The sequence below is a fragment of the Genypterus blacodes genome, unplaced genomic scaffold (assembly GCF_046128005.1).
Source record: "Genypterus blacodes isolate CSIRO-AG114 ecotype Tasmania unplaced genomic scaffold, CSIRO-AGI_Gbla_v1 ptg000055l_1, whole genome shotgun sequence".
Lineage (NCBI taxonomy): Eukaryota > Metazoa > Chordata > Actinopteri > Ophidiiformes > Ophidiidae > Genypterus > Genypterus blacodes.
Window position 1 is genome coordinate 5,584,203 of NW_027466867.1, and position 26,557 is coordinate 5,610,759.

The window sequence follows — 26,557 nt, forward strand, 5'->3', positions numbered from 1 at the left end:
AGAAATAAATGTCCGTGCTGCATGATAATGGTTTCATTTACAGAGTGTAAGTAAAGTATCATGGCTGTGATGCAACGCTGCTACAATATGCAATTAATTTGAATTTTTATTTGGAAGTTGTTTTGATATTTGCAATCTCAAACTTTGCCTTTCTGCCCCATAGTTCAGTCGATAGGATCGTTACAACTACAGACGAAACCGGGTCCGTTTCTTTGGGGACTAAAGCCAACAACCTACAGGTGTAGAGTGTAGAGCAGCTCCGCCCTCTGTCCCATCCCTGCTAGACGCGGTGTAATTCCTGCTAATAAGGATAATACCCGGGACGCTGCTGCCGCTGCTGCGACGCACAACCGCCTCCGAGTCACCACCAGGACGCTGAGATTATTCACTCAAACCCACTGATTATTCATGGAGAAACTGTTCAATTCAGGCTTTATGTTCGTTTCTTCACGCTAAATAGTTTGTCTTTGTCGAAATGGCGATGTTGTACAGATTCTTATACGCCAAACGAGCTTTATTGGAGGTCCGAGGTGCAGAGACCTGCAGCAAATGATGGCTGTCGGATGTAAATTTCAGGTAAGCTTGTTACGTTTCTTCGTTTCTTCGTGAATTAGAGCAATTACGTTTTAAATGCGGACTTAAAGTTGGTGTGTTTAGAGTTAAATTCACTACTTCACTATAGCAGCTAATCAAAACATCAGAGCATTCCGTATGAACATTTAAATTGCTAATCTAACATGTTTCATAGACAATGCACCTTGCTGTTAAAATGCAAAGAAGAAGAAGAAGGTTTTGGATTTTAAAGTACTTCACAGCCACTTCCTGTGCGGGGACAGTGAGATCACCTTAATGGGCTTTAGCTAAGAGCCTGTGCGGCCCTGAATAGCCCACTGGGGCTGAAGGACTCGATGACACCTGAACTCACCATCACAGAGCCTCCTGAGAACAATATGCTTACAACATGCTGCTCTTTAACATGCACAGGACCATTGTTTACACTTTAACACATCTGTTCACTTTGACGCTCCAAATCTGCACACATGTTGCTCTTATCATTTCTACAAATAATATCAATTATGTCTATGTTTAACAGCGAAATATCTCGGCTTTTAACAGTTATTTTAAATGTAAAAGCTACACTCATTCAACTTTCTTGAAAGCTGAATGCACAAATGTCAACTTCAGTCTTTACACTTACGATGACAGGATTGGAAGTGAAAATTTCACCGAGGAGAGCACAAACTGCTTTTAATTTGAAATAGAATGTCGTGAAGAGTTGGCGAGTGAGTGATGTGCACTTACAATCGTGTATGTAACATCACAAATCAGCAACTTCTTTAAAATCGGTGTGTTTTGCATGGTTGTGGTTCTCCTTATTGTGGTCAGATGGAGTGTAACCAGACCAGGTGTGCTTGTAAGAGTGTGTTTTTCAGTTAATTTTAGTGATACTTTGACCATGAATAACTGCATGGGACTTTCTAATGTTGTATCACTGCTCTCTGACTGTGTCACTCTTATGTCCAAGGAGCTAAAAATGTTCCTTGAAAAACCAATTAGAAAGAGGGAGTTAATCCTCTCATCACAGGCTGCAGTGACCGCGGTGCAAACCATGTGTAGATAGAACACAACGGCTACACTGTGAGATGAAGGTGCAAGTTTTAGAAATAAGTTATCCCGACCCTTTTACATTGACTATGATCTCAAACATTTAACTGTTAATTTCATTCTGTATGATGTAACTGGTGAAGCAACCCCCCTGTAACCAGAGGTTACCCGTGCCGTTCCCGGCGCCAGCGCGCGAAACTGGTTCCGGGTTTAATATAGTCACCCTGTAACTGTGGGCGCCAGACCCACTGGTGGTTCCGGATGGTGGTCCCGGTGGCCGGAAATAATCTAAACGCAAAAACGTGTTGTCGTGACATTCCCGGCGCCCGCGCGCGCAAAACCGGTGCCGGGTTTAATATCGTCCCCCTGTAACTGTGCCTGCCGGCACACTTGCGGGTGAAAATCACTGAACTTGCTCATCAGGAAACAAAGAAACAATGAATTCATTCATTCAATGATGTGTTTCAAGGAAGCACTGACTGCAGGATTGTTCTCTGCTCAGCACTCACCTGTGTTAGTTAACTGGATTACACACACTCGCTGAGTCTGTTTACCACTTTTCCTCTGAAGTCTTGACATCTTAATTCTAGAGACTATATTTAGATTCAGATTTTCAGGTGTATTGTAAATTCACAATACATCACGGCTCTGTCACACTCATATCATGCTGACATGTAGTGTGCTACCCTCGAAATTCAGCCTATCACAGCAGTGAGGACAATCTGAAGTCTGCGCTCCACAATGGCTTCCTATGGGCCTGTGCTCAACCGCAGCCTGTCACTGACGAGCGGGCTGGAGAAGAGCTCGCCAGCCTGGGCCAAGCCAAGCCACTCTCGGAGTAGTAGCACGCTATCGTCTCCCCCCTCCAGACAGGTGAGCAGTAAATGAACCCTGTCACAAACCCTGTAACCAGACAACTAAACAACAGCAACAACAACGGTTCCATTATTTCTTCCACAGATCATCAAAGATTGGGAAGTGATTGACAATCTTCAGATGGAAATGCATGCAGGTGGTGACGATCCTCAGGACATGACTGCCCCGGGGATTTGTGAAGGATACCTTCTGAAAAGGAGGAGGTGGCCTCTTAAAGGATGGCACAAGGTGAGACAACCATCCACTCAGTCAAGCCAAACCACCAAGATCGTAGATGTTGTTTTCAAAACTATATTTGTCTTTTTAGCGGTACTTTGTCTTGGAAGCAGGAATCTTACGGTATTCCAAAAATCAACAAGATGTAAGTATACAAACCTGTTCTAGACAACAAGTATTTGATTAATTGAAAAAAAAATAGATATCAAGATTCATTCAATAGCAGGGACATCAACCTTTACATGTGAAAACTCTTTAAACCTTATTCTCTCTCTGCAAAGGTCTTTAAGGGAAGAGTCCAGGGCTCCCTGAATGTCGGCCTTGCAGTTATGTCTGTTCACAAGAAATCCAATCGGATTGACTTGGATGCTGGGGACATTCTCTACCATATGAAGGTAGAAAGTGAATGTTGTGTGTTCTCTTTCTGTGGCATCTGCTCTTCTAACATAATTGCACCAGTGGTTCCAGGAATACGATGTTTGTATGTATATCTATTCTATCCTGGCTTATATCCTTCTCTCGTCTCTCACAAAGGCAAAGAGCCATGAACTCTTCTACATCTGGGTAACAAAGCTGCAAGCTCACCGGACCTTCAAGAAGAGCGAGGCTGCTCAAGTTCACACTGGCTTCCTTCAGACTTTGCCCACCAGACACTTGTCCCCTCTTGCAGGACTTTCCCAGAGAAATGGAGATTTGGTGACTATCAAACATTTAAATTGAATTGAGTGAATATCAGTACATTATTATTCAAGTGGACGTTGTTGTACGTGAGACATTAGCACTGAACTATTCTGAAAATATATATATATCTGAAAATAATTTGTAATTAACTCCCTTTCCTGGTATCAGAACTCCACAAGCATGGCACATGTGACTGGAGCATCAGGGGTGCTGCCGTCAGCTAACACAGCTGTGAATAGCAAAGTATCTGCCTGGTTGCAGCAAACAGATGAGCCGGACATCTGTGTTCAAGGTACACACACGCACACGCAAAGACACGCTTCAAGGTATTCACTAATTCCTCCAACAGATACACAACCCACAAGCTTCCTATCTATTAAAATTTACTTTGAATATATGTTTATTGGGTTATTGTCAGATGGTTTTAGTGTTGATTGATAGATGTTGCCATTATTGGGCAGATGGGGTATAACGCACAGTGTCTCCCTCTAGCGGCCAAAGTCAGTAAGGACAGGAATAACGAGTCAAAAACAACAACCAATTTTTTCAAATCATTCAAATGTACATAACGAATGCTGGAGTACATATATAATAAAACTAATTATACTGTATCTGTTTTCTTCCAGAGTTGAACCGTTGTCACCTGGACCTTTCAGAGCTAAACCGCTTGATTCAAAAGCTCCAGGCCCCTGAGGCAGGCCAGGCGTTCACTAATGGAGACCTGCAGCGTATCATCAGTGTACAGGTTGGCTGGTTTTGATCTCCAAATGGCTTATTTAGTTTGGTAATTTAATTAAGGAAACTGTCCCCATCCAGAACCAATCAGACTTCCTCTTCCATGCGTTGAAAATGAAATGATCTGGGGGATGTTTCTGTAACATTTTCTTCATTTCTACGCAGAATCTCACACTTGAGAAACCAAAGAAGTCAAAGAAGATGTGGGGACACTCTCGCACTCTGTCCAGAGTAGAGACCCTGGGAATGGTAAGACGATCTGTAAATACTCTCAACTATAGAATTTAGTAATTTCAATAGAATGGTTAGTTGCTTATTTTATAAAATACAAATATGTTTTAAGTGAAATGATGAATCAGTTGAATCACTGTGAACTTGATTGACTGTCCTCCTTCTTTCATCTGAAGCCTGTTAAAGGGATTACAAAATCGGTGAGTTTCCAGAACATGAAACAACTTAAAGCCATGAAAGTTAATCCAAGTTCTTCATTGACACACGATTGAGAATGACTTGTAACTGTCCTCTTCCTCCCTCTTCACAGTTGTCCTCTAGCCACTTGAGCAGCTCGCCTCACCTCCTAGCATCAGTCCCCTCAATCCCAGACTATGTCTACTCCCAGCTGTCCCCTGCCGCCGCCACATCGCCCGAGGGCAAGAAAATCCAGCAGGACATCTGCACTTTGTCCCAACGAGGTCAGAGGCCTGCATTCATACTGTCCACACATGCAGTGTATCATCTTACAAAAGCATTAGACACAATGGGAAGATCCAGCGCCGGTCCACTATGTATTGCATATAAAACCTTGAAATTGTCTTGTTTCCCTTCAGTGTTTGCATCCCTAAAGTCTGTGCATGAGGCTTTGTCCCAGGAGAGACAGAAGCTGCAGGAGGTCTGTGAAAGTAATAACACCCAGCAGTGTGAGGTAAGATCCCTGTGGCATCCCATCACTGGTGAACTTGTGCCAGACATGTCTTCTGTCCTCGTCATTGTTGTATATTTTTATTGAAAAAAAAAACATTTAACATGACAGTGAGCATACAGTTATGGGACATTTTGGAGATTGTTTTTGATACAGAAAGAGGGGGGAAAAGAAAGGGAGGGCCGCCTTTTCTGGTAGAACTTATCAGTGTGTCCCCTCATAGTGTACTTGATTATCACGAGATAAAGAAAAACCATCATGTCCTTCAGCGCAGTGTTAAATTTAGAGGACAACAGTCTAAATTCGGCCACCTTCTTTGACAGCTGCTTGTCTTTCCTTGCTCCTCCAGCCAGAAGCGGTCATGTGTTCGCCCCGCAGACGCCCCTCGGTGGCAGACTCTGCTGGCGAGTTTTTCGACGCCATCGATGAAATCCTTCTTGTAAGTTCCTCAGAAGAATCGGGACTCAGCGACGGGAGCACCGTGAACTCGGAGCCTGAGGAAGGACATGGTGGGTACATGTTGACCTCCCTGTAGTGGCACATGAATATTAGAGGTGAAGTGCTTGTGGACAAACTGTATCACGTCTCACCCACATCACAGCTTCAGCCACACGCAAGTACCGTGCCAGTATCTCCGGGGCTCCTCACAGTGTCTTTCCCACGAGCACAGGACGCCGAACTACACTGCCTGCTCACTGTCCTGACAACAGCCACGTGGGCCTCATGGCCATCCTCTACAACAACATAGGCAAGGACCCTCACCACAGCACGACTTGTACTATACTGAGGTCTGTTACAATAACTCAACTCCACTTTTTTTATTCAGGTAAAGACTTGGCTCGAGTTTCCATGCCCGCCGCTCTAAATGAGCCCGTCAACCTGCTGCAGAGGCTGTGTGAAGAGCTGGAGTACTCTGAGCTGCTGGACACGGCCAGCAAGACTCCAGACCCCTACCAGAGGATGGTAAAGGCTCTGCAAAGACGTCTCTGTGTCCTGGTGGTTTGAACTATCTGTTAAAGAGTAAGTTTATTCTTTCCCGTGGTTTGTTTCTCGCAGGTCTATATTGCCGCCTTTGCGATCTCGGGCTACTCCACTGCCACTTTCCGAAACCGCTACAAGCCTGTGAACCCGGTGCTGGGGGAGACGTTTGAATGCATCAGGGAGGACCGAGGCTTCCACTTAATCAGTGAACAGGTGCAGGAAGAACTTCACTGTGAAAGAGAATGAAGCCAAGCATGAAAACGAACTCAAGATTTATTATATTAATTACAGTCGAGCCAGCTGTCGTCTCATTTGTTCAGATTGATGAGCCACTGGTTTCATCTGTGCCAAGAGGCGTCAGCATCGAGTGCTTTATTGTTTTGATACAATGATGATGATTACTGATAATGTCATCAGAAATTACGCAGACAAATGATTTTCTTCTTGTTGTTGTTGTTGTTGTTGTTGTCCTGTTTTTCCCTCTGCCAGGTCTGTCACCACCCTCCCATCTCTGCCTGCCACGCACACTCGCAGAACTTCTCCTTCTGGCAAGGTGAGGCTCAACATTCGGCCTGTGTACAGGTTGTGACCGCACGTGTCTTGCTTGGGTGTAACGGCTATTTATTCTCAACGACAGACCAGCGATGGAAAAACAAGTTTTGGGGGAAGTCGTTAGAGATCCTGCCAACGGGGATGGTGAACGTCACTCTGCCAAGGTAAAGGATCTAGTTAGGTTCCTCAGAGTGTTAAATATGGTCATAGGAAATCGTCTTGTTTGATATTTCAGCACCAGGACTCGGAGAAGACAAAGATAAACCATCTGCCCGTGTGAATCTTGTTTTTTTGTGCAGGTACGGCGATCACTACGAGTGGAACAAAGTGGTGACCTGCATCCATAACGTCCTCAGCCAGCAGCGTTACCTGGAGCATTACGGCGAGGTCACCATCCGCAACCTCAGCAACGACGTCTGCACCTGCAAAATCACCTTTGTCAAAGTGAGTGAACGCCGCCGCTTCAGCTGTTTCACCTTCGCCTGTTACGAATTGAGAGCTTCAGCTTCGACGCATTTGTGTGTTTAACGGTCGTAGTCTCGCTACTGGGGCTCGGACACGAACAAGAACGAGGTGCAGGGCGCAGTGCTCGATCAAAGCGGGAGTGTCATTCACCGGTTTGGAGGTCTGTGGCACGAGGGCATCTTCTGCGACACTCTGCCCACTCCAAAATGCATCTGGAAGCCAAGTGAGTACAATGATACATATGCACTATAAACACGATTAACTGAGCTGATGCTGAGAGGATTTCCTGCTGCCCCACAGATCCCCAGCCCAAGGATCACCTGCTGTATTACGGGTTCTCCACCTTTGCTATGGAGATGAACGAGCTCACGCCAGACTTGGAGCCTCTCCTGCCGCCCACAGACAGCCGCCTGCGCCCGGACCAAAGGTGAGCGGAGTCGAGGCCGCTTGTCCCGTGTCCTTTACGACGCCTTTTCATTCCTTTAAATCTCCCTCTCGCCTCCTCTCAAAGAATGCTGGAGGAGGGACGAGTGGATGACGGTGACAGGACAAAAGACACGATAGAGGAAACGCAGAGGGATCGCAGAAAAGAGCTGGCGAAGAGGGGAGAAGAGCACGTGCCACAGTTTTTCAGGTAACGATTCACACACCAGCTGTACATACTCGCACATAACGGGAATATTAATTAGATAAATAATTCTGCTCTTCCTCACCAGGAAAGACAAAGACACATGTGGGAGGGATGTGTGGGTGACAAACGGTACGTACTGGAAGCTCAGGGAGAATCCCGGCTTTGCCAACACTGAAAACTTGACTCTGTGGTGACGCGATGGCGGCTGCGACGAGTTATTAATATTTATTTGTAAAGGTCATGAGATCTGGACAGCATGTATGATCTGCTCCTGCAGAGTGGAGAAGGTGCTGCTGGTTTCTCCCCATGTAAACTTTGACCTCTACGCCTCCATGACTGGCTCATGGAAAGCTCTTAGTTGTGGCGTCCTCCTATCAGAGAGCGAACACTCAAGTTACCCAGGATGCATCACAAGCCTCAACTCTAATGAATGAATAAATGTTCTATTTTTAGACGACTTTGATGTGTTTAATCTCAAACGATGATCTCATCCAGAGAGCTGTCAGCGCTATCGCTATTATAACTGTAATATTTTAACTAACTGTATTTTAGTTAATACTATCTAATGGTACATCAGTACTAATGAATCTTGACTCCATAACTGACTGATCCAGAAGTGATGACTGCCTTGTATGTGATAATGATGATGATGAGGTGATCTTCATCCTCTTCTTAAACAGGCTCATTGAATGGATTCACAGTATTAGGAAGGAAGTGTGAAAGGACACTGATCTGTATTTGAATGTTTCTTTTTTTTTTTAAATTGAGTTTTGGATCGTCTAACACTTGAACACCTTTTACAACACACAGTTTCCACTCTATAGACACATTCATATTTGTAAAAAAGATGGGAACACACTCTTCATTTTTTTGTAACTGATAGTCTAAGACGTTTCCAGCTGGTTGGAAACTTGTCCATTTATTATGCAGAACATTAAAATGTCATCATCGCAAAGCTGTATGAATATTTCAATGCAAATTAATCTATTATAAATGATTTAGAAGTTTAAATGTGTGTGTGAATGAGGGTTTTTGGTCTTGATGATCTTACCCCTTTGATAAACAAAATCATCAATACTTCTAATCAAAATGAGATTGTGGCACAAATGAGCACAAATAGCCGTGAACTGATTTCTAGTTCCAGTAGAGATGTTTCATGTCCGAAGTTAAAGACAAATCTAAAGAAAGACAAATAGACCGCAGTCATGATTGATCATGTTTAGGCTTTAATCTCATGAATAAAAAACAACAGTACAATACACAAGTATGCCACTTTTAATAAATAACAGTTTTCCCATTAAATGTTTTCCTATTTGTTTATTCATTGCAATTAACAAGTCAAATACATGAATTCTCATCTGATACAATATTATGCATTATTTTTGCTGCATTTCTCTCCTCAGAGACTTGAACAAAAGACAAGGAGCTGTGTTCATTCCCTCCACATAAGCGGTACACAATGAAAGGAACACAAAAAAAATAATCCACATGCTTGTCGCTTGCTGTACACAGTTTCACTGCGAGAGTCAATCACACACACAGAGACTTCATGGAAGCAGAGGGACGAGGGGTTCGGGATCAGGGATTGGCTTCTTTACGCAGACTTGTCCTGGTCATTGTAATAGCTGAAGTATCCAGCAGGGGGCGTTCCTGAGGCGTCTGAATGCATTCTCTGCTTGTTTTTAGAGTGATGCCTTCATACTCGTGAAGGTTCACTGTAAATGTACCACATAACGAACCACAGCACATAAAGGTAATCATTGACATTTTGCACAGGTCATAGATCATATACAACTTTGTTGACATGGTTCTTGCAATTATGTCATCATAAATTCAAAAACAATTCACTTTTGTATTAATTGCAGTTAAAACATTTCTCTAATTAAGGTGTTTTGCAACTCATTCCCTCATATCTTAACATAAAAGTCAACATTAAATGCTCAAAATGCAATTGTTTTGCTTGTGTTACACAAGCCACATAAATAATCTTCAATTCAACATACAATATATCCAGACTGTTCTCAGCACAGGATTAACACTTCATTACAAGACTATTGTCCTCTAAAATTTCATGTCAAGACTTAAACTGTCATACAGTTTGTCTTTTTAATATACACACCAGTGTTAAGACCATTTTGCGAAGAAAAGGGAGGATTAACATCGACTGGATATGGAAACAGCTTCTGATTGTCTCTCACTTCCAGTAGCTCCAGTGTCTTATTTTAGCTCAGAAACATCCAGTTTTGCTACATTGAGCAGGTCAACATGTTATCGCTCTAGAAAACAAGCTTGATGAGACAAAGGTCATCAAACTGTGATTTATCTGTTTGTGCAAATGTAATTTACATATTAGTTCTGTGTCTTTGAGAGGTTTTGTCCGAGGCTGGGGCTATGTTCTTTAACATTTTCAATGAAACGTGTAAATCATGTCACGTCTCCCTTTGGAAAACAGTAAGCGTGTTCCTCTGCCGGGCTCTGAGTGTCTGCCTGTCGCCCCCGGGTGCCGTCTGAGGCCGTCGGCACACCTGGTGAGGAATGAGAGACGCAGCTCTGATCAGTGCTGACTGGAGCCTCACTCTTCATTTCTGTCACCGGGCTGGGAGTCGAGCACATGTCACCCACTGTCACCACATGATCCACCTAAACACTAAGGGGGAGGCTTTACATTGTCTGTCTGGTCACTTTGTGCTTCCTGTTTAAGCTGCTCTGACAGCGTCTCACCTTGTTACCTGCAGATGTGGTCACGCTTAACCACCCACTTTTTCTTGCACCTTTCCTGCACGGTTGCTCCACTCTTTCTAAACAGGATTTGCATAATTTTCTTTTTATCATCCCTGATATAAACTCATGTTAACTGGTCTGACTCACTGCATGTCTCTTTTTGAATGCTGTTACTGATTGGATGCTGTATTTGTATTCAGCATTGATTGTAATGGAGTCTTGGCCTTTGCTATAATGACCTTTTTCCCACTATGTCTTGCTTCTACAAACTGATAAATGACCATAGAAGAAGAGGTTGTGCTCATCTATGCACCTTACAACTTTACTATTTACATTTTATAATGATACTAGCCTGCGTTTCTGTTATTGCCTGTCTTCATGTTTGGGCACCAGATTGTTAAAAAAATCAATCAAGATCCATAATGTTACAATGCAGTTGGATGTGAAGAGAAATTAAACGATGCTAGTGAGAGGAAGAAAACTTTGATTCCCAGATTAGATACAAGCTGTGTAGTTATGTTGAATGTTTTTTTCCTTAAACAAATATCTTTGATCGCCTCTAATTTGAAAGATTTATTGATTCTGTAGTTTTTGCAGGGCTGAGACACATTAGCAGCCTCACTTCAGCCCATCTGCTTGGCTAAACTCTTTTAATTCCAGCATTACTTCCCCATTCAGCCTGCAATGACCGTCTGAAGCCACCGGGGGGCGCTGCGGTGAACAACTCGGACAGGATTTGAGAGGAGAACAGTGTAAAGTTGAAGATTCTCCTATGAAATCAGCAAAGGAGAAGAACCTGTGAGCATTTTGATGATGGCGAGAGTGTGTGTGAATGGTGGAGGGTGAGGAAGACGAGACAGAGGGAGAGACGAGACAGAAAAGAGACGGAAAGAGAGAGAGACGGAGAGTTTGATGCAAAAAGAACAGACAATCCCTGCAGGGGTCTGTCAGGAAGCAGATATGCAGATGTGTTTTTTTTGTCCAATCTCCAGATGTTTGAAAGGCTTAAGTCACAGGTGTGTGTGTGTGTGTCCGTTTGGTGTTTGTGTCTTTAGGGCAGCGTCTCTGTCCAGTCGCGTCCTCTTGTCTCTCAGTTCAACAGCAACATCCGTGAAAACTTGTAGAGTCATTTGACACTTTGAGAAGAGGCTTTACAGACTTCATAGGCTGGATGCACGCTGAGGTGTCCCGTCCTCATGTGGCCCTGGCATTTGTCTCCCAGCAAATCGAGAGACTTCCAGCCCTTCAACGTGATCTTGCAGGACGTGGGGGACACCTCAGAGCAAGGTGGGAGGTGTGGAGACGCTGCTAGAGTTTTGCGGCTGAGGCGGTGACGATGCGAGAGGTCTTCAGTGGGTGTAAAAGCCGTAGTAGCCCGCGTCGCTGTTGCTGTCCTTCTCGCAGACGTCCCCGCTGCGTGGAGGTGGGGAGTTTTCAGTGCTGGACGTGTAGGGCGACACCCTCCTCTTCTTCTCTCCCACTCCGCCCTCAAACAGGCCAGAGTCGGCTGAGTCCACGGATTTGACAGAGGGGGGTTCCAGCCAGGGGTCCTCTCCCAAGGCAGTGTCTTTGGGCTTCTGCAGCTCCTGCAGCAGGGCCGGCCGGAGAGGCTCCAGGAGGGAGTGAGGGTGGAGCCTGGGGTTCCCGGGGGACGTAGAAGAAGATGAGGAAGATAGGGGCCTGAACCATCCCAGACCGGGGCTGGGCTTGTTGGGGTGACTGAGGTACTGAGTAGAAGGCCGACCGGCGCTCCAGCCCACCGAGGCCCCCGACACGGACCTGCTGGTGGAGGCGAAGGGGTGGTCCTGATAGTAGCCGAGGGTGTGATGTGAAGGGGTCTGCAGGGGGAAGGGTTTGTAGAAGCCGTTACTGGAGAAATCCCCCTCATAGGAGGAAGTGAAGTCGAGCCGGTTGCTAGCGACGCCCTGCTGGGGTGAGAGGTACCAGTGGCCGTGAGGAGCGGGGCTGGAGGTTGGATCCTTGGGCTGCTGGCCCATGCTTAGGGGCTCGCGGCCGTAGAAGCGGCTCTGGGGCAGGGGGCTCATGTACTGCTCGGGGAAGTAGCTTTGTGGGTAACAGCTCCCTGGCAACAGCTGCTGGCTCTCTGTAGGGGAGGGGGTGAGACGGTCGGAGTCAGGAGGCGCGCACAGCCTAGGCAGGGGAGGGAGGAGCGGTGAGAGAGTGGGGGGGGGGTAGTGAAGATTGTGTGAGAAGAAGAGGAAAAAGAAGAAGGTGTTATTTCCTGCCCAAACCTCAAACTATCTATCAAACATCTATCACCCCTCACGCCCTCTCACTGCAGCATTCTAGAGAAGCACAGCAATCGCATCTATTCCAATATTCAAGCAGCCACAGCCGGATCCAGGACATTTTAAGTACCAGTGGAGACCCAGGTTCACTATTTATTCAGAGAAAACTGCAGGTTTTAAATACAGACGAGCTGCTGAAGCAGCGTCTAACAAAACAATGATTTCCCCTCCCCTTTGACAAATACAGCTGTTTTCTGGCTTACTTACGTGTCGTAATTGTCGCGGAAACCTTTAGCGAAGGGGTTATGGTCTATTTTCAGCTGAGTGATCTGTGTAAGAAATAGCAGGAGGGTAATGACAGGCAGATCAGGGAGCGGGAGAGAGAATGTAACCACAGGAAAAAAGAGAGGGAGTGAGTAACCGAGTAGGAGAAACAAGAGAGGAGAGGGGTCACTGTCAGTAATAATTAATGAGGATAACACGCAGGCTTCTTTTCTTGTTGTGGTAAAGAGTTCATCATCTGAACATCAGCGTGGACACACACATACGGGGTTTAGTAACGGGATAAACATCCTTCCAGTATCCAGCCCGGTCGCACAACAACGGCTCGGTGTGTTACACAATGTGATCTAACAGGTGTTAAAGATATTCTTTACAGCGCATACTGGGCAGGAGCGGCGCGTTTCACACATCCAGCGAGCTGTGGGGTCAAGTGAGGTGACGCCACTGTAACTATACCGAGTCTTGCTAACACTCGCAGTGGGTCGCCGCGATGTAAATGGCCGGGTATGTATTTTTGATGCATATATGCATAAATCAAAGCCACTATCCAAAACACGACACGGGCATGAATCATTGAGCTCTCCACCTTATATGGTTGTGACTTGCAAAAGGCTTGTGTAAGTGTAAATAAAATAAGACCTGTGTGTGGCCTTAAAGGGTCAGTTTCTATTTCGGACTCAATTCAATATGAGGTAAAAAGATTATTGTACCATTTGTCAGTAGCGTTGAGAACGACTGGAGCTGACTTACATCTGCGTTCTGATAAGCAGTGACAGCGATGAATTGAGTCTCCGGGAAGATGAAGGTCTGGGCCTTCGCCGAGAGGAAGGGGTCCTCCGTGCCGTCCTCCTTTACCTCCACGATGTGAAGACGAGGCTGGTACTTGTGGAGAGACTGGAGCACGATCATCTGCAGGAGGGGGAAGAGACACACAGGCCCGGGAGAGACTAGTCGATTACAGAACGGCGGGTGTGAAGGTAAGGATGGAGGTAAGGGAAATGAAAGATTGAATGTAAGAGCAGCGACATGGCCCGGTCTGTACCTGCGCCACGTTGTTGGTGCTGCCTTTGTTGTTGGTGAGCTTGAGTTTGCTGAAGGACACCTCTTGTCTCATCCAGTGAGCTCCGGTGTTTGGAGAGTCGGGGTGCATGTACATCCTGTTCCCTGTAAGCACATAACACACTTAACCCTCAAGTATTTCCTGTTTAATGTAGCAAATCAATAAGATAACAGGATTATTTTACGTTTTCATGTATTTGAAATGGGTGTGAAGCTGAAATCAGGCCTGCTTATTGAGTCAAATGTCAGAGATGAAGCACGGGAGGATGTAGATGGAGTTCAATTTGATCAAATTAGAATCCCCAAGTGCAACAACAGCAACTATTATTATCATGTATGCATCCTCAGCATTCATAACTAACTGACTTGCATGTTTGGACACTGAAAGTAAAAAGCTAAAAATGGAATCTCTTCCACTCGCTGCACAATGATTGAATGATTGAATGCAGCTCAATAACGGGACGACAGGAAGTGAAGTAACACTCGACTAATTACACGTGTGTAGGTGATAAGTTACTGCAGCGAGCGTCTGGCTTCCTTGAATCCCTTTGACATTAACCTCAGTGTCACAAACTTTTCACAGCATCACCACAATGACCTGCTTACCTTACAGGAGAACACCACATAACAGCAATATTAAATCTAATCGGGTAAACCTTGTGTTTACCACAGTTTCCACTATTCTAACACATCTGCACTTTCTCTGCCACAGCAACACCTTCACGCCTTTTAGATTTCCTCATGGTTAATCGCACACAAAATACCTTTTATTTGCGCAACCTTTTGAGTTGCTGTTTGACATACTGCTGCAGCTCTCTGATTGGCTACAAACTAAAGAATTTATTAAGGGCATATATAAGAAGAAGAAAAACAATACAAAATGTGCTTTTCTGTTCAGTTCAGCTCATCTCTTGGTGATGTCATCAGTGGTGTGTGTGTGTGTGTGTGTGTGTGTGTGTGTGTGTGTGTGTGTGTGTGTGTGTGTGTGTGTGTGTGTGTGTGTGTGTGTGTGTGTGTGTGTGTGTGTGTGTGTGTGTGTCTGTCTCTCTACCTGGCATGTTGCCTTCTGCTTTGCCACACTGGACCCACTTGCCGCCCTGATATCTCCAGTGGTGCTGATCGGCCAGGACCACATCCACGTAGACGTTGTAGTGAACGGAGGGGTCCAGGGCGCTGATGTTGAAGCTCAGAAAGGGGAACATCCTCCTGGAAAACACACACACACACAGAGGACATTGTTCAGTTTCTGCTGGGCGGCTTTTCTACACGCGGGCTCATTCAAATGTAGTCCGACGTATTATTATACTTATTTCCCCACGTTAGTGCAGCTAAAGGTACGACATCATTAAAGCTGAGAAGGTAAACGAAGGATTTGTGTTTGCTTTTGTCTCAGCAGCTGAACAGAGTGGGAGTGAACGGAGATGAAAACATTGTGAGCTGCAGGTGAATATTTAATGTGTATTTTAATAAAACATGTCCCAGAAGCTGCTCCTGATTGCCGGAGCTTTACGCTGCCGAGCTCACTTCCATCAACATGGCGGCCGGCGGTGAGGCGAGACGAGTCAAGGTCATCCGGAGGTCAGAAGAGCCCGGCGGAAGCGAGGGAGAAGTGAGGTAGGGATACACAACTACACACACACGCGGTAACATACAGTAGATACACACACAAACTGACCCTCTCTGTAGCTGAGACAAGTGTATACACTCAGTGTGAGTGTAGTGATGGCAGAGTAGCTTCCCCCCTCAGTAAGGCACAGAAATATGACACCAGAACAAAATCAGAACGGAACAAAGTGCAACATCTTCTGCTACAAAAGCAGAATGAGACTCGCTCACTCGCTTCCATTCAGGCTGTCACGTGTGCTAGCGTGTGAATCTGTGCTTAGCGTGTGCAGTGTGTGAGATCACGAGAGTTGGACTGGAACTGGAACCTCCATGAAAGAAAATGGAGGGACTGGATTTTAAAATAATTATAACAGATTTCCACAAATAGTTTGGATAATTCTGCGTGAAATACTTCAATAATAATAAATAATAAAATATTTTAAAATACAATACAATTTTTCAAATCTCAGACAAAACCTGTTATCTTCACTGTAGAATTTTTGGAAATACAATAACATGATTTAATTGCTCTGAGACAATGTTTCATATTTCACTGAAAGATTTGCAATGGAAATCTGTTTCCTGTTTCACTCTACATAAATAAATGCTCTATATGAATGCAATAGACCTCACAGTTTCTAAAAATAAAAGCTTATCCTGTTTACAAAAGAGTTAAATCCTCCATATTGGCTGTTTGACCGCAGGAAATCCAGCTCATATAAATTCAGCGTTTCTCCCCTGAAGCAGTTTGTCCATTTAGTGTATAAACGAGTGTGTTTAAGGCGACTCTAAGCACCTGGAGGGCCCCATGCTTCAAGTGTGTGTGTGTGTGTGTGTGTGTGTGTGTGTGTGTGTGTGTGTGTGTGTGTGTGTGTGTGTGTGTGTGTGTGTGTGTGTGTGTGTGTGTGTGTGTGTGTGTGTGTGTGTGTGTGTGTGTGTGCGCAGTGCCCGAGTCATCATCCACGCATACAAACGCATTAAAACCCAATGAATCAGGATAGACGGCAAAGCTCTGACACTAAGGATCCCATCCTGCCCACAATGCTTCACTTCATCTCTGGCGTCCCATCATACACTCCGCTCCTCTGCTGTCATTTTTGTCTCGCATTTTGAGTTTTGTAAGACCTCGTAAATCTCCCTGGAAAAGCTCCGCACGTCAAACTCCTCCAGAAGTCATGCGAGGAAACTTTCACTTTTTCAAATGTATGATGTCTCTTTGAACGCGGCCCCTCGCTGTGTTTCGGGGGGCCCGAATGCACGCACGATCTTCTTACCCCCTTCAGAGGGGCCATATAAGCCCAAATGGGTCCCAGTCGGGTCTTTCTGGCTCTCCAGTTTAACAATCAATCATATTAAGCGGGTGAAACACAACAGGTGAAGCAGCTCCTCTTCCACTGCAGTATTTATCACCAGCGAAAACAGAAACCCGGGCGGTTCGGCGTAAGAACGGATCTGCCATCTCCCCCCCCCTCCATGAGTGTGTCACACACATCTAAAAAAGCTGCTTTGGTAATTGTCACGTTGTGTCTGCGGCTGCTGCACTGATATTGCCAGATTCACACAAACACACACAAACACACAACAGGGCCTTTTACAGGAAATCAGTTAACAAGGGGAAACCAAAGAAAAACACAACAGAGAGGGATATTTGCATGAGGGGGAGCTGTTTTAGCTCAGTGTGTGTGTGTGTGTGTGTGTGTGTGTGTGTGTGTGTGTGTGTGGCTGACAAACACATGACGGTGTAGAGATCAGTCGTGTGGTGCAGGTGGTTAAGAAGTGAGTAGTGACTGTTCGTTTTGACTGATTCTGCCCTTTTTGTCTCCTACACCAACCAAACCAAGCAAATCTGCCACTGTGATTCACTGGAAGCACGGCGGCGTCGGTTCACTTCCTCCGCCCGATGCCCTGGCACATACAGTACACGCACATGTTGCACATAGCTGTAGTCTGACAGATATGCCTTGGAAACCAGATGATGAGCGCGGTGGTTGGTGAGATCTGGAAAGGGATTGAATACGAAAATCGTGGTGAGATGTTTGGCGAAGGGGGGGAGGGGGGGTGTGTGTGAGGTAGAGGAAAAAGGAAGTGGATGTTCCCCAGGGAGAGGAGGTTTCTACGTGAGGGTACACACTGATTCTTGTGGACAGGAGAGAGTTCAGGTGCTTTTTTAACTCAGATTTGGAGTTTTGGGCGCCACTGGATTGATTTCATCTCCTTCTTCTTCTTCACCTACAGTTGGCTAAACACCTTTTTCTGAGATACAAGTAAAAGCACATTAAGACGTGTTGTATGTGTGTTTGTGCAAACACCAGATTAGAACCAGACAAAATTAGATCATATTAAGGCCGCGGTGAGAGGAAGCACGATCTGAATATATTGGCACTAGATGCACTTTCTGCGAAAAGCTGCATAGGCACCCTTTAACAGCTGAACAGGAAGTGACAACTCATACTGACAAAACCTTGAAATAGTCCCACTTCTGCTTTCAGAGAGAAAGAGAGAGAGAGAGAAAGAGAGAGAGAGAGAGAGAGAGAGACTGCCAGGCTTTCGTAAAATGGCACTTTGCACTACGTAGGCCGCAAATTTCATGACTATTGTTGAGACATCAGCGCTCACTCTCAACGCCCACTCTGCTTTCCTTCATCGTAGTTTCCAAAATATGACACACCTACTTTGGAAAGGAAGTCCTACCTCTTCGTCATTCAATGTGAAAGTTAATTTTTTCAACTGATCTCAAGTGTCACTTCTTGTAGTAGGAATTTCAAACCGCCGCTGTTTTTTGTCGCGATTTTTCCTCTGATGTTCTGACATCAACTGGTCCTTCCTCATGCTGTCACCTTGCAGTCAGCACCTGCTATTGTGGGGAGATAAGAGCATTTCCAGGCAGGTATGAGAAGTCATGTGTGGACCCGGTGGAGCAGAGAGAGCAGATAAGCATGATTCCTCCGGGTTTGAAGCCCAGCTCGGCGTTTTGTCGCTGAAATCGATGTTTGTGATCCAAATTTACACTTTTTCCACAAGACAAAAGCCCCCAAAGTGATCTTGCTTCTTAGAAAACATATGAGGGAAAAGTACATGAAAGCGTCCTGACTCATAACTCAGTTAACACTTTAATGCACCAAGCTAAAATAATCTCCAGATTTGCCGCTTTCAGTTTCAGTCACATCTTTGGCTCTTTCGTCTTCTATTAATCAGTCACCTTTAAAGGTTTCTCTTATTAAATGTGCTATTTTCTACCTTTCTATAAACAAACACACACACACACACACACACACACACACACACACACACACACACACACACACACACACACACACACACACACACACACACACACACACACACTCCATGGCTACACACGTCTGTCGCGTGCGGCTTAGATGAACTTTGCTCAGACCAAAGCTCGGGGCCTTGAAAATTGCAAGGGGCCTGCGGTGGAACACGGGATCTGAACTCGTCATATAGTCTCGCAGAGGTGCAGATGAATCCCCCCCCTCCCCCCCCGACACACACACACACACACACACATCTTTTTTCTTCTTCATCGTCTTTTTTTTTTTTTTTGCTCCACTTCATGAAATGGCTACTGGCGGATTTCAAAGCTCAGGCGTGGTACATGAGCAAACATCTGAGAGATGTGCAGCCACCGTCTACACCAGGCAGAGAAGAGACAGAGAGAGAGGAGGAAGAGGGGGAAGAGGGGGTCGAGTCTTTTACTTCCTGAACTTCAAAGATGCCCCCCTCTCTCTCGCTCGCTCTCTGGAAGCACGGCCATCTAAAGCCACGCTGTCTGACCTCTCTCTCTCTCGCTCTCTCTCTCTCTCGACTCATCTCCTCTCTCTTGAGTTTCCTCCATGCAGGCTTGGTTTTGATTAAGATTGCAGAAGTTCGGATCTTTTTCTCGTCTCATAAAAAGAAAAAGAAAAAAATCACCCCAAATGATTGTGGGAGTCCAAACCCCAGATAGATGAAATTCTAAGCGAGGTGTTGCCTCTGATATTGAAAACCACAATTTAAAAAAAAAAACTTTTTGCCTCAAAGTTTTTCAGTTTCAAACAGGCTTCTTTTTCTCTTGCAGGGAGCCGGAGTCAAACCCCACAGCATCATTTGGTTTTCCGTTGGATTCCTCTGATTCTGTATCTTCACACGCTGACTTGGGTTTGAAATGTTCAGAAAGTTGGGTTTTGTGGTTTTGCTTTTTGTCGCTTTACTGAACATATTAAGTTTATGTGCAGAAAAGTCAAGCCTGCAGGTGTGTGTATGTGTGTGTTTGTGTGTGTGTATGTGTGTAAGGGAGTGCCAGGTTATGTTTTCTTTATATTTATATTACTTTAATTCCCTGACCACATAGAACATAATACTGAACATAATACTGTCCACACCATTTCTAGAGATCAATCTGCCAAGATGTCAAGTGACATACGCACACACGCACGCACGCAAATGTACACACACACACACAGAGTGAATATGAGGAATAAATATATATATAAGTAATATACTGCAATACAACATTGCAATATAAACGATATAAGCCAATTTTTATAAACTTTTTTCTAACTTTTCCTTCCTTGTTCACAATTACTTTCAAAACACACACACACACACACACACACACACACACACACACACACACACACACACACACACTGCTGAAACAGCCTAAACACTGTGCAAAAATTTGGGAAATTACCTCCAATTAATGCAAAGGGAAATGTATACTGCATATATTATATTTTCATTCTAAGAAAGACTGAAGATACTATCTAGAGCAGGTTTACAAATATCTGTCAACTAGAAAGTAAAAAAAACCCCAACCCTGTCTTTAGGGAAACTTTTCATGACTTGCAGCTGACAAATTGGAAGTATTACTTTACATCTTCATTATTTGTGTAATTAAAACCCACAGAAACGCAAAATATGGCGGAAACACAAAACGGATAACGGTTATAATTAATTTGCATCAATATTTCCTGTAATGTGATTTTAAATCTACGGTCCTTGCAGTGTGTTGCAGTTTGTTTTTGTTTAGAATTGTGCACCACGAGAATGAGAATATTGGGGCGAATGGATCGTTATGGACGTGACTCGTAATGCTCGGTGACCTGCAGAGGCCCCGGCAGCAGCGACATGAGGGGGGTGTTTAAAGAGAGAGATAGAGAGATAGAGAGGGGGAGAGAGAGCAACTCATTTTCCAGTATTATCGTTTCCAGGTGAAATAAGGCGTTTCACTGCTGTGGTCCCACTATCGCAAAGTGAATCTGTCACTTTGTCCCTCTCACTGTCTTTAACTGATAAATACGCTCTCGTCTTCCTCTCGTGTGTGTGTGTGTGTGTGTGTAAGGCGTGGAAACCGCCATCACAACAAGGATGACAAGAATGTTTAATTATTGATATTATTTCAATCACAGGAGGGTTAAGTAAGTGTTTCTTTATTTATTTTAATTGCAAAAAGGAAAGCAACATCAAATATAAAGCATATTACTCAATAATGCAAATGTAGGAATTTGTCAATATATGTATAATTGATTGGCCTGTTTTTGTGTTTGTTTTTGTAGTGTTGAGATAAAAGAGCGTCCTGATTTAGAGAGCTGAAGTTGAGGAATAAAGGTAAAAATATTAACTGCAAATCTGATCTGCATTTATGATTTATCAGCATATTCCAAAACACAAAAAAAAAAGTTTTTTGAAGGGTGGAAAAAACCCCTGAACAAAAGCTATATTATAAAATTATATTATTGTTTAAGCTGCTCGGTGACGTAATCTTCAGCACCATGCCAGTGCTTTATAATTAATTAATCCAACACGTTTAGATTTTAAAAATGTCCCACGCAGCTAAAGATTTTTCCATGAGAAGCCCACAGTTTTGCATAAAAAGTTTTAAATAGGAAGCTCATAAATTAAAGCTCCAAAGTTTCCAACACAGCAGATCAATGAGATGATTATGATGCGTTTGAGTGCTGTGGGGCGAAACGAAGCTCAAAGGTGAGACAGGCGCGAGCTGCTCTCTGTTCACACAGGAATTAGCACAAAAAGGTGTGATGTCATATGTCTGCTAAATACTTTTATTTATTTACTCCAAAAAGTAGTTCTACACTGATATAGATGAGCTGCTCACAACTTTAGACGCTAATGACCCACGAGTGAGAAATGTATGAAATTAGAATTGACTTTCCGTTAACAAACCAGACACACTCGTGCGTGAAATGAGTTTAGTTCGCCTGGTGTATTGTTTTTTTGTTTCTTTCTATGTTCTGTGTGTGTGTGTGTGTGTGTGTGTGTGTGTGTGTGTGTGTGTGTGTGTGTGTGTGTGTGTTCACTCACCTCCCCTGTTTGGTTATGATCATCTCGGTTTGGAACTTGTGGAACTTGGCCCATAGCGGGTAGTTGTTGAGCAGCGCCTGCGTCTTGCCGCACACCTGTAGCCCAGGTAACGGGTACAGAGGCGACCGCTGGTACCCGTGCTGGAAGCCCGTGGCGTAGCTCTCCTGTGAGGGCGGGTACACCTCCTTCCCGCTGGCCGAGAACCCGTCTCCCGACGCGGGGATGAAGCCCTGTCCGGCCGCACTGCGCGCCGGAGAGCGCACCCCTCCGTAGGGGCAAGTGCCGAGGGGCTGCGCGTAAAACCTGCCGGGCTGCGCCGCGTAGCCTCCGCCGCCGCCGAGGCTCTGCTCCGGGTGGTAGGGCAGCGCCAGCGCCTCCTGCCCGCTCTGGACACCGTCCGGATAGTAAAACCTCGCGTCCTGAATCCCCATTTTTAGCTCGGCGAGGTCCTTCGCGCCGCGGTGAAGGTGGCTGCTGATGTCCGCGTCCTTTCCGAAAGTTTGCGTTTCAGTCCCATTCAACATGCTGAGGTAGAGGTTGCCACCTATGCCGCCCATTTGCAGCCCCGCTCTCGGTCTGTGCGTAATGTCATAGGTCTCCAAAATACAGCGTTTAACGACCAGCCACAATATTATCCTCACCTACGGCTTTACGCGTCCTCGCTCAGTCCTCTAACGCGCTGACAAGCCATAAACTTTCCCCGACTCACTCCGGCGTCTCGCTCCGTGACAGGTTCTGATTTAAAGTCTGAGAAACATCCAAACCCTTGGACTCATTGGCTTGTTTATCTGTTTAGACTCTTTAAGAGCGGACTTGGTGATGGCCTTGTCCAGTCTTGTCTGTTTTGGCGCGGGGGAGTCGCCGCCATGCAGTGACACACACACACACGAACCGACGCTCTAACCTATGATATATACATTTTGAGAGTGTGTAATATTTTGGAGGTGTGTCTGATGCAAAGGCACGACGCGATAGGCTGTAGATATGAACCAGCCACACACACCCCCAGCAGAGGCGCAGGACAGAAATCACACACGCTGCACTTTAGAGAAAGAACTGAGGTAATTAGTCGACTACATTTAAGACGTTACCGTGTAAATATAATGTAAATATAAATATAACAGTAAATAAGAACTACAACTTACTATTAAATGAAACCTTCACATATAAACACTTATATTACATTTAACATAATCATGATTATCTCTGTAGATATTGCTCTTTTGACTACTAGTCTGCAGTATTATATGATTATAATATCTTAAATGTGATTGTAATATTTCGTTGTGTTTTCTAGAAGCACTCAGAGTTGAGAAGAACTTGAAGCGGCTGAATTTAAGGCGCCAAGTGTCGCCAATTGCGCACCAACAACTCGCAGACCGCGTGGGCCGATCGATCAAATAGATTTAAGATTGAACAGGAAATTTAATATAAAAGATCACATGACCTCCAGATCAGACGCTCGTTTAATGTCTAATACGATTTAAGAAGGAGGCCTGTTTGATTTGTTTGATGATTCTTTCTCTTATGGCCCATCACAATTCACGTTTTTAAATATTTATTGTTAATAAATCGGCAGTTTATTGTGAGTTATCAGTCTAAGATAAAACAGGAAATGAAAATCAATCCGTTTTTCCGTTTTGATTATCCTCTCAGGTTGCGTCATTAACCCGATTGTATTTAAAATCGCGTAAATTCCACAAATAACACTTTAAGGCCCATAGCTGTAAAGATATTACCGCAATTGTTGCTCTGTTAAAGGTTGCGAGTGAAAGCTGTTGCCTGTGTGAGGACGATATCAAACGGTGTTAATGCGTTTAAAATATTCAAATTCACAGCGATGTTGATTAACGCCTCACGAGGCGTTTATGGGACCTCGTTTAATCTGTAGAACTAAATAAAGTATGAAATCGTCACTTCCAGCAACAATGTTACCAAACTGTTATACTGCGAGTTTTAAGTGCTTCAAACCGACCGAGCTCACTGCATCGATGATACTATGAAGGTTGATTGATAAATTCTGAGACTGATGAGCTCTGTAAGGGCTGTAATATGTTTTGTGAAAGTTTAAACTGCATGAACTAACCAATCTGTGCTGCTTATGTACTTTCTTGATGCTAACCATGATTGTGGTTTTAGTTCAGCACCCACACTTCTTTCCTCTTTTGCCTCCCTCAGACTTTTACATCTTTCCAAACATGAAAAAAAAAGGATTTAGCTGAAACCAGTATTGCCTCTGATAATGAGGTCATATGAGCTATGAAAGATTATTTTTTTGTACAGTTAATAGAAGTGTACGTGAAGTTGTAAAGAGAATATCTGAATTAAATCTGTCTATGTTGAGCTCACAACTTATCAATCAAATCTGTACTCCCAGTTGTGTGCATTTTCTGTGAGTTTTATTTATTATTATTTTTAGATCATTCAATGACTTGATTTGTGGAAGATTGTGTGAGTGATTTGATTCTCTTTTGCAGAGCTGGAAGCACATGAAGAAATCAATACCTGCGTCTTGGAGTCCTGCCTCTTCCAAAAGATTTGTTTCTTGAATGATAAGTCTGGATGATGAAGGCGCATGTGCTTGTTTGGGTCTTAACCTAAACCTTAAACATCTTGAGGTGTGGAGACCTGGAGCTAATGGAGTTGAATTTGATCTCCTTGTGAGTGAAACTTATTACAGCAGAAAGAGCCAAATATGATTTTAGTCAGTATTAAATATGCTTAATATATTTCTACCTTTCTTGCATTGTGTTTTGTAGGGACCAGCTACACATCAGTCCCCCATGTTTGGATGAAAATGAAGCCATCCAGCAGCAGCAGCCTGAGCTCTGTGAGACCCTTGAGTGGCCTGCGAGCGCTGCAGCCGTCCAGACTGGACAGGGGATCCACCTCATAAACACAGATGAAAGAGATAACCCTGAGGTATTAGCAGCTACATGTGTGCGAACACACACACACATTAATAGATGAAAGTCCCCTCAGTGCAGGTATGACACAGTTATCTACCCCCCCGACACTATTACAGCTCTAATCCCCACATCCTGCATCTCTCCAAGCAAGGTGAGCTTACAAGGACACTCTGAAGTCATTGGTGTTGACACGGGGGTGACGAGAGGGCCGCAATCCGAACGACACTGTGGTCCGGCTAGGCACCCGCTTACATGTCACACACACACACACCCCACCCACCCTCGCCAAAGGCCGGAGTTGCCACTTTCTCTGCTTAGCACCTCCAGCCTCCGTGTGCAGCACAATCAGCTTTCATTTAGTCCTGCAACTTTTACTCGCAAGTCAGATGGTTCTCCTCCGCTCAACCGCAAGGGAAAAACACAAAGACATTTCAGGTATTTTGGATTGAATATATAACATTTAATTTAGATCATAAGGAAACAAGACCATTCGCATGTCGCTGAAGGCTTGCTGGCCATATTAGGACGTTAAAAACAGTTTAAAACCTTCTGCTGTGTCTTAATTTGTAAGTCACCCTGGGTGAGTGTGTCAAGCGGAGTTATAAATAGTGAAATATCGTTTCCTACATAATCAGACATGTAAGGCTGAGCTCTGCTGCAACTGGACCCTGATATAAAATCTTGATGGTTCGACAGGAATGTAGTAAAAGCAAGCATGGTGGACCTGTATACGGCTTCTGAGAGCTGACAGATTTAGATGTGATGGAAGGATAGATGAACACATCATCGAGCTCAACATGTCTTCATTAACACCATCACCCAACCATCCAATGAAATGGATCCTATTTAGTGAAAAATATCATACATCTAAACATAGGCTGCTACGATCATCAGATAGTGGGAATTGCACTGTAGCTGGTTAAAACAAATGTGACTAATAATATCTTTAGAAAGACATATAATCGCTCCTGCACGGTGGCGTTTAACATTAAGGAAGTTTAAATGTTACTGCTTGACATTCACACTTTACAAGTTGTTCTCGCTGAATCTGCACAGAATGGGAGGGACCGAGTGCCCCCAACCCCCCATGGGGAAACCCGAGGAGGCTATATGTTGCCCTAACTCGTGACCACAATGTTCACTATGTCAAACTCATATAAGTCAGTTAACATGTAATTCCCATACGCCATATTTCATGTTTAAGTGTTTAAAATGGGACTTCTCTCGCAGCATTTGCTCTAAAAAAGATCGGCAGTGTTATTCTCTAATCCCCTCACGTATGATTTATGTCATCTGTGTGTCTTGCGCTGCATAACCCTCAGCCATAAATATCAGTGTCTTGACATTGCGCCGATGTGGGTGGGCATGGCATGTTTGACACACATAGTTTGCGAATCAAACCCAATGTACAGGCTGAACCGTGACATTTGGTTCGCTCGGACACAATATTGGTGTTTGTTGCAAACGGACCCATAAAAATATGAGGCTATCACAATGTGGGGTGAGATTTATATCACTCAATTGCACGGGGAGTGACCCAACAGTTCCAATATGTTGCAGCGACGATCATATTATTCAATGAAGACACTCAAACTCAAACATCTGATGTTATCTGGTTGTTTTTAATCTGACAGTGATGGAATCTGAAACAGCTGCAAGCCAGATAGTAAGATTCATCAGGAAAGGGGAACATAGCTTTACCAAAATTAAACAAATTACTAATATGGGCCTAAAACATGTGTATCCA

The 26,557-nt window shown here is 44.4% G+C and overlaps 2 protein-coding genes across 2 annotated transcripts; one reads left to right on the forward strand and one right to left on the reverse strand.

Moving 5' to 3' along the window:
• The first annotated feature begins 8 nt into the window (after window positions 1–8).
• On the forward strand, window positions 9–8,875 carry osbpl7 (oxysterol binding protein-like 7). The gene is made up of 23 exons (XM_076151667.1): window positions 9–576; window positions 2,305–2,478; window positions 2,566–2,709; window positions 2,789–2,842; window positions 2,979–3,092; window positions 3,232–3,393; window positions 3,547–3,670; window positions 4,005–4,123; window positions 4,279–4,362; window positions 4,521–4,544; window positions 4,655–4,805; window positions 4,941–5,035; window positions 5,382–5,541; window positions 5,634–5,780; window positions 5,859–5,995; window positions 6,089–6,226; window positions 6,503–6,566; window positions 6,651–6,729; window positions 6,865–7,009; window positions 7,103–7,253; window positions 7,331–7,457; window positions 7,542–7,664; window positions 7,747–8,875. Exons 2-23 carry the CDS (start codon window positions 2,347–2,349, stop codon window positions 7,853–7,855), a joined length of 2,583 nt encoding a protein of 860 aa, XP_076007782.1. The 5' UTR covers window positions 9–576; window positions 2,305–2,346; the 3' UTR covers window positions 7,856–8,875.
• A 688-nt stretch (window positions 8,876–9,563) lies between these two features.
• On the reverse strand, window positions 9,564–22,792 carry tbx21 (T-box transcription factor 21). The gene is made up of 6 exons (XM_076151668.1): window positions 21,902–22,792; window positions 15,024–15,178; window positions 13,956–14,077; window positions 13,664–13,822; window positions 12,899–12,960; window positions 9,564–12,533 (listed from the first exon to the last, which is right to left on the reverse strand). Exons 1-6 carry the CDS (start codon window positions 22,456–22,458, stop codon window positions 11,732–11,734), a joined length of 1,857 nt encoding a protein of 618 aa, XP_076007783.1. The 5' UTR covers window positions 22,459–22,792; the 3' UTR covers window positions 9,564–11,731.
• Between the last annotated feature and the right edge of the window lie 3,765 nt (window positions 22,793–26,557).

Bases quoted from the DNA above. Each gene is read 5' to 3' on its own strand.
- osbpl7 (XM_076151667.1), top strand. From the start codon at position 2,347: ATGGCTTCCTATGGGCCTGTGCTCAACCGCAGCCTGTCACTGACGAGC. The intron at 5,781-5,858 runs GCAAGGACCCTC...TTTTTTATTCAG, and splicing joins CATCCTCTACAACAACATAG to GTAAAGACTTGGCTCGAGTT. The intron at 7,254-7,330 runs GTGAGTACAATG...GCTGCCCCACAG, and splicing joins AAAATGCATCTGGAAGCCAA to ATCCCCAGCCCAAGGATCAC.
- tbx21 (XM_076151668.1), bottom strand. From the start codon at position 22,458: ATGGGCGGCATAGGTGGCAACCTCTACCTCAGCATGTTGAATGGGACT. The intron at 15,179-21,901 runs GTGAGTGAACAC...TGTGTTTTCCAG, and splicing joins ATCATAACCAAACAGGGGAG to GAGGATGTTCCCCTTTCTGA. The intron at 12,961-13,663 runs GTAAGTCAGCTC...TTTCTTACACAG, and splicing joins CTGCTTATCAGAACGCAGAT to ATCACTCAGCTGAAAATAGA.